Genomic DNA, 8,402 nt, shown 5'->3' on the forward strand with positions numbered 1-8,402 from the left:
ATGCACTTAAAGGGATTGAGAGAAGTTTAAAAGTGGTATTTTGGAGTGCAAAAATTCTATGGACTGTTGGCATGTAATAAAATTTTCTTTGCAACCATTGTGTCTATTGACACCTAAGTTTGATATCAAGCCGAGACTAGACCCGACAGAAGGACACGTATTGTCAAAGAGGACTTCGGCATGAGATTCAAGTTTTAGTATACAGTTGTACCGAAGAACAAGTCGAGTAGATATTTCAGCAGAAGAACTTTAATGTTAGTAAAGCTATCAAAGGCCGAAGGCTTCGACAAGGCTCGGAAAGGCAAGTTTGGAACATGTTGAAATTTTAGAATTTAAACAATAGGGGCTGAAGAATTGGCAAGCAAGCGCTACTTGAGAAAGAAGTTCTGGAAAGAAAGCATAATAACTTTACGGTAATCACTCCAATTACAGATACACTGTGTTTGAATCTAACGAACTATATATAAGAGGGAGAAATTACTGCGAGAAAGGAAAATTGAATATAAATCTAAATACCAATCCATACCTCATATTCGAGGAGTAGAAACAGCCTTAACATAGTCTAGAAATAGCCATAGCATAACCTAGGAGTAGTTGTAACTTAATTGACGCCTGCTTTCTGCCACCACCTCGCTTGATGATGACCGTCTGCAATTATTATTCCGACCGGTGCCGAACCACATCTATCTTATATATTAGCAAACACACCTTTGCTTAATTTTCACGCCTCCATTTGCGTGGATCACTGTATTTTCAAGGACTACTATTGTACGGCAGTCCTGTTCTATTAATTTGGGCTCCATGAGCGGCTCAGGTCTGCAAGCCAAAGTCTTGTGCCTTCGGCTCGTCAATGAAAATCTCAAGGTGTTTCCTTGAGACTGAACCTGACTGGATCATTTCCTATCTGGTCTGTGCTTAAGTCATCGCCAGATCCAACTTTTTTTTTGAGGGACGCTGCTACAATATCCTCGCCAACATATAGATTTTGATATGCCCGGTGGGATCCTCTTAAAGGTTTCGGATCCAAAGATAATTAATTAAGTTTGGCTGGCTCGTCTTCACACCGACAATTTGGACTGCAGCACAAAGTTCTTGACTGCAGTAGATTAATTTAAGTTTTTTTTTTTAAAAAAAATCTCTAATTAAGATTTTGAATATTCCTTGTTGATGTGCGTTGGTGTCGTATCAAAACATTTGTATCGCTTTGGATAACCATCAAGAAGCTTTTTATTATTAACTGATATTTTGGTACACAATACATAAAACTAAGTAAAATGAGATAATATGCAAAGCACATCACACAGAGACGAAGCTAGGACTAGATTATAAGAAGGGTCAAAATATATACAAATTAAAACTTTAGCAAATAAATAAGATTTACTAAATCAAATATATATGTGATGAGGCTATATGTTGACTAAATAATTAGTATAAAAAAATATTACCTTTTTTTTTATTTATACTTAACTTCTAATTATTTTACTTATATTATTTCACTCAAATAATTTTGAAATTAACTAAATCGAATAGTAATTCAGTAAATAATCTAATTTCTTAGCTTTTAGTAAATACAATTATGACAATTGATGACTATTAGTTGACAGAGCTATTAAATTTAATATAATTTTTAATTTAATCACGTAAAAATTTTATCTAAAATAATTAGAAGTTATAAAGGTACCAAACAAAGAAAATGAAAATAAATTCAGAGTTGAGAGAGCACTATGTTAGCGCCAAAAACTTTTTTAAAAAATAGATCAAATTGATATACTTTTCAAATTAGCTAAAAGTATATTCTTTAAAAATTTTATATGTAAGAGACTATTATACATATTATGAAAAGCTTGAGGGGCCATGAGCACCCTCAGTCTTCACATAGCTCTGCCCTTGACATCGTCCAAGGAGAAATCACTGTTAGACGCGTGGTTCGCCCATCTTATGATGTATCTTAATACGTAGGCCGAATCTAATTTTGTCTCATAGACGGATCAGAAAAGAAACAATCCAGCTGGGTTCAATAGAGAGATCGCCTTAAAATCTTCATATATTAGTCAAAATCTAAGAGTTTCAGCTTTTCAAAATACAGTTGTCGATACAGACCAAAGCTGATTGCAAATAGAACCGCTGCGCAGTTATTATCTTTGAGATAAAGTCTTTAACAGATGGAGACCTGCATTATGAAAAAGTATTCATTAGTGAGAAACGAGGTGGTCCGGCGGTGGTCAGAAGGGCTGTCCTTGAGATCGGCGTTGAACTAGATGTTTGCTCAAAGATGACGAGCTCTTACATAACAGTTATTCTTAGGTCGGGATGTAATGTTAGCCGTGCCGGATTGGCATAGCCCACGTACATCTGGGCTGATTTACGCCCGCCTAACCCGGTTCCAAATCCAGGCCAGGCTGTGCTGACCTGATTTGAATTTCAAACCCCAGGGCAGCATGGCCTTTTGGTTCGATCAGTACGGATCGGGTCGGGCTTCGTGCCAACCCAATAACAAGCAACAAAGAGCCCGTGGTGTTTTATTAATTTAATTTTTTGGGTGGGTTTTTTTTTTTAGGTTGGCATTCCAGCTGCCTTTTTTGGATCCCTTTTTAAAAAGAATTTAAAAAAAAAGAGGGAAAAAGAAAAATTCAGCTTTTAAATTACAACTTTTTGACTTATACAATTATATGTAACCTATTTTTAAAAAAATAATAATAAATTTTGTAAGTTTTCAAAGAAAAGTAAAGAACAGTAATATATTTAACATTTTAATATTATATAGATTTTAAAATTAAAAGATCAATAATTCTAACTTTTTAATATTACGTAGATTTTTAATATAAATTTTTAACTTAATTCTTTTTGGTTCAATAATCAGCTTTAATATAAAATTAATGTCAATTTTTATTATAAAAAAAGAGTCCTTGGGCCATTGGGGAAAGGGGGGTCCGCCCTGCCAGGCCATAGGCCAACCCTCGATTTAGCACCGTTCAGACCTGTTTCAGGCCGTGCCGTGCGGATCGACGGGCCTGAAGGGTAACGCCCAACATGGCTCGGAGTACCGGATCGGGCTGGGCCGGCAAGAATGCTACAGGACCCGTGTCTTACATCGGCCCGGCCTGAGGTCATGCAAGACCAGGCGGCAAGCGGCACACGGACTGTCCAGCTCGTTTTACATCCCTACTATCAAGGTGATTTTTTCAGTAATTAAAAGTAGTCCCCCAAATTACCGACCGTTCCTAGAGCAAGTGGCAAAGGGCTTGGTGGTTAGTACCCGAGACCCAAGTTCGAATCCTAGTTGATTCACATTTCCAGCTAAGTTTATTTCTAAATGAAATAAACGAAGCGGGTACCGTGCTACCTATCTCTCTCAAAAAAAAAAAAAAAATAGTCCCAAATTAGTCTACCGTCATTTAAAAGAATCTGTAAAAGAAGAATCACCGTGTATATACCGACACCTATAGTATGCACCAGTAAGATATATTCCGACATTTTAAAACATTAATTTTTTAAAAAATTTGGAAGCTTAAAAGATAATAAAAATTAAAGACGATACTACAATTTATTTTTCAATAATTAGTATGACACAGTAAAGAGTGTTGAAAAGATTTTTATGATTCATATGATGATGCTTTTTGAATCATCAGTATTTACCATATAATAGGTATGCTTTCCTCAACCCTTTGTCAGAAAACATTTTTATAATGAGAAATTCCCATAGAGTTTCTTCTTTTTTTCTCTCTCTCCAAAAAAAAGAAAAAATATAAGAAAAATCTTGTCTCGTGGAGCAGCGCATGATGGATTTACTTTTCCTTCTCTCTCTATCCCATTGATGTGCAATTTGTGTTAAAAAGAATTTGAATTTGCTTGTGGCAAAATGAGTTGAAATTTTAAAAATTTAAATTAACTTTACATAAAAATTTGAATGAGTAACTTACTCAAACCATTTTTCCTCTATTCCTTTGTTTGGTGGAAAAGTGAGTAGATATTTTAAAATTTTGAAGTAAAATTACAGTACAGGTTTTAGAGCAATGCTAGGTGTCCACTTGTTACACCCTATTCTTCCATAGGGGCTGTCAACGAGCCGAACACGAGTGAGCCGGAGTCACCTCAAGCCAGGTCTAAACTGTTAAAGGTTGGCTCGTGTTCGGCTCGAGCTCGTGATGAGCTCGAAAAGTCTAGCTTGTGTTCGGCTGGCAATGTATTCGAGCTGGTTCATATTCAATTCGTTTGTTCAGTTGACGGCCTTGACATTTAGAACATAGGTTCTTGGAACAAGAGGAATAGGAGGAAAGAGAGAGATCTTATTGAGTACATCATAGCGCCAAATGGCGGGGTTTTCGAATTTTGAACGGCCAATCCAAAATTTAAGTAAATGGTTTTAAACTAAAAATATTAAAATTTTAATTCACCTCTAATTCCAAATTTAAAATTTAATTTTGATTCACTTTAACTAATATTTTTAATTATTAATTCAAATTTGGTATTCAAAATTAAATTTGGCTAACATTTTAAACTCAAATTTTAATTTTAATTTATAAATTTAAATTTAAATTGTATAGTTAAAGTTCAACTTTGAATTAAGATGAAATAAAATTTTAAAATCAAATAATTAAATTCAAATGTAATTATGATAATTAATAAAAAATTAATATAACAACTAAATATTAGCAGATATATAGTACTAAAATAATTTGAAAATATTCACCGAAGAAAAAAAGATATATAATGATATATAAATATTTAATAAAAATAAAATATTATCTATTAGAGAAAAAGAGAAATTTAAAAGTTTATTTTGTTTTGTTATTTATTTGTGTAAGGAAATAGAAAATCATTTTTTTTTTTCACTCCAAAAAGTGGTTCTCTCAACATTATCCAAATTCAAAATAAGTGAATTTATATATAGTATAAATTTATTCGGTATTAAGATTATTTTGTGTGATTAGCAGCATGATTTTTGTTCCTTAGGTTTTATTTGAACGTCGGAATAAATTATCCAAGGATAAATTGTTCAGTATAAATTTTTTTTAGCATAATTACAAGTCGTAAGTTTGTATTCTTTTTACTTCTTGCAAAGTCTTACTATTCATAATTTGGTAAAATAGCATATTTTATCCACAATAAACTTTAAATTGAAAAAAGATCTTGAAGACTGAATATAATATTTTATTTTAAATATTTAATCGTATTTCTCATCATCCAAATATACTAATTTTTTGAGTAAATCAAGATAATATACCAAACAAAATATTTATGAATCCAAATAGGCCTTAAAAAATCTTATTAATAAAGATTTGATAGAATAACTCATTTTACCTGCAAAATTATTTATCTTATTTCGGAAAAATGACTTAACACTAAAAATTTAAGTGAGGCGCATATTTTTACGTGTTTAGTTAGCATATCTTTTGCAATTTATGTAGCTATTAATTCATTAAACTAAATAACTATTTTATTTTATTTTTTTATCTGAGAAGTCATCAAATAAATTAAAAAATTAAATAATAGTCAAATCGAATTGGTATATAATTCCCATGAATTCTCCATATATCCTTCTTGCGAAAATGCAAAAAGTTGAAGGGCCTTGCAAACATTTTTTCCGTGGACTTGACTAGCCATTCCGGTTCCACCGCCATCCGATTCCCACTTTGCTGGTCACACTAACCTTATCCCGCTTTGTCCGTACTGGATAAAAATCCGACACGAGCTACACGTGTCGGCAGAACATATATTCCCCACGAAACCTTCTGGAATCAACGGCCCGGTGATGATCATGAGCTTCTCGCGCCTTCCTCCCCGTCCGCTTCCTTCTTTCCGCCCTTTATTTTTCGCTCACATTTCTACTGCCCACTTTTCCTCCCCCTCCCTCTCCTTATTCTCCTCCTCCTCCCCCTCGTCTTCTCTCTCTCTCCCATTATTCTCCATACCAAAAATTCTCCCTCCCTCTTCTTCTGCGAAGCTTCTTTTCCGTGCAGCAGCATTAAAATATATATATATATATACATAGAATAATAATAATTTGATGGTGATGGGGCCGAATCCTGCGACGTCGGAAGAGCCTCCGCCGGCGGCGGCGGCGGCGGCGGCGGGGCAGGGACAGCGGACGGCGCCGACGCCGTTCCTGACGAAGACGTATCAGATGGTGGACGACCCGAGCGTCGACGACGTCATCTCGTGGAACGGCGACGGCTCGACCTTCGTGGTGTGGCGCCCCGCCGAGTTCGCGCGCGACCTCCTCCCCAAGTACTTCAAGCACAACAACTTCTCCAGCTTCGTTCGCCAGCTCAATACTTACGTAAGTCGAAAGTAATTAAGAAAGAAAAATTATTCTACGAGTACTCTCGGCTGTAAGTTAATCTTATTATTATTATTATTATTATTATTGTTTTACGAGTCACGAGGATTCGTTATTATTTTTAGGGATTTCGAAAGGTGGCACCGGATCGGTGGGAGTTCGCGAACGAGAGCTTCCGCAGGGGGGAGAAGCAGCTCCTCTGCGAAATCCATCGCCGGAAAATCTCCCTGGCGGCGGCGGCGGCCGTACCGGCGGGGATCCCTCTGGCGGCGGCGAGGGTGGCGTCGCCGGCGAGCTCAGCGTCGACGGGATCGTCCGGCGGGGGAGCGGCGGGGAGGAGCAAGGGGGAGTCGCTGACGGAGGAGAACGAGAGGCTGCGGCGGGAGAACACGAAGCTCGCGGAGGAGCTGGCGCAAATGAAGAATCTGTGCAACAACATCCTCCACCTCATGTCGAGGTACGTCTCCGCCGAGCAGTTCCGGATGGACGCCGCCGCCGCCGCCGCCGCCCCGGGGAGCGAGCGGGAGGGGGACGGCGCCATCGCCAAGCTCTTCGGCGTCCCCATCGGGATCAAGCGGCCGCGGGAGAGCGATCTCTCCCCCGAGGTCAAGCCGGAGCCGTACGATGCGAAAACGAATTTTAAAGCGGCGGCCGCGGCGGAGGAGGCGGATGAGGAGGAGGAGGAGGAGGAGGAGGGTGGTGGTCATCATCGGCGGTGGTTCAGCCTCCGGTGCAAGTGGCCGATCCAGAGAGCCTGCAACTAAGGATGCAAATGGATCCGGATTCGCGGAGCTCCTGTTCCGACCCGACCCGAATAAAGTGGTTATTATTATTGGAGTGAAGAAAAGAAATTGTTCCAAATTCGTTTTGATCGGTTCAAAATACAAAACGGTCCGGATAAAGATCAGTCTGTACGGAACGAGGGCACGTGACAGGAAGGGCTCCCTCACGTGGTAGCGTTCTAGAAGGATCGGGAGGGTCTAGAAGCCGCTAGATTTCGTTTCGTGCGCGCTCCGTTTTGTGTTTTTTTAGGTTGCGTGTGTAAAATGAAAAATGTCAGAGATTTTTTTTTTTAAGTAAAAGTGTTTTTGTTAGTTACGAGAAAGAGCTAAAAAGATCTTAAATGGAGCGAATTTATATATCTTGCCCGTTGCTGACGTGGAGAAGGGGGGCGTCGCTTTCGCATCTGATCTAAATAAATAAATAAATAAATAAATGATGAGCTGAAGATGCGTTCTTCTTTCGTTCGGCTCCCACTTTTACTTTCTCAGTAGCTGACACGGACCCGTAATTTTTTTTGGAATAATTTTACCCATCACCAATACCTCTCTCATATAAAGAGAAATATTATTATTTATTATTTATTATTTTGTTTTATTTATTTAAATATTATTTTAAAATTTTTAAAAATAATTTAATTTTTATCTAAATGCAAAATTAGTTTAGTTTTTACTTATATCTATACTTATACTTATTTCTGAAATATGTATTTTTATTTATATTCGAACCAAACGAAGCCTTAGAGATTATTATATTATAAACGTTTCTTTCTGAGGTTAAAATATTATCAATACTCTTTTAAAAATTAAAAAAATTCATGAATGTTCTATGAAATATATTATCCGTCATTTTTTAAATATTATTTTTGTCTTTACAATTAATTTGATAAAGTATAGAAATTTAAAATTATTTAGCTAAATTTTGAGTTGTATGCTAATTCAAAGTTTACTTTCAAAAGTTTCTAAGAAAAAATTTATAGTTACGAAATATAATATTCATGCTTTTTTCTTTTTTGCTATGAAATTTCTAAGTTTATCATGACATATAAGTTAATATTAGTATTTAATTTTACCGCAAGAGTTAATTATTTTTTAATTTTATTTAAATATAATAATTTATATATCCGACACACAAAAAAATTAGATAGTCGAAATTTTTGATAGTAAAGTATTTTTCATGTAACTTTTACAATAAAATAAAAATGTGTAAATTTTTTTTCACCTATGGGCTATTTGAATGATTCCCTTTAATTTTAATATTTTTTTATTTGCACTTTGTCAATTTTTTTTAACAGTTGAGTGATTTTTATTAGCCATTTTTTTTAAAAAAAAATAGTTAATTA

At 36.1% G+C, this 8,402-nt stretch overlaps 1 protein-coding gene across 1 annotated transcript; it reads left to right on the forward strand.

Moving 5' to 3' along the window:
- On the forward strand, positions 5,732–7,508 carry LOC109713714 (heat stress transcription factor B-2b-like). The gene is made up of 2 exons (XM_020237891.1): positions 5,732–6,280; positions 6,406–7,508. The coding sequence occupies exons 1-2, from the start codon at positions 6,008–6,010 to the stop codon at positions 7,042–7,044; spliced, it is 912 nt and encodes a 303-aa protein (XP_020093480.1). The 5' UTR covers positions 5,732–6,007; the 3' UTR covers positions 7,045–7,508.

The sequence above is a fragment of the Ananas comosus genome, linkage group 8 (assembly GCF_001540865.1).
Source record: "Ananas comosus cultivar F153 linkage group 8, ASM154086v1, whole genome shotgun sequence".
NCBI classification, from domain to species: domain Eukaryota; kingdom Viridiplantae; phylum Streptophyta; class Magnoliopsida; order Poales; family Bromeliaceae; genus Ananas; species Ananas comosus.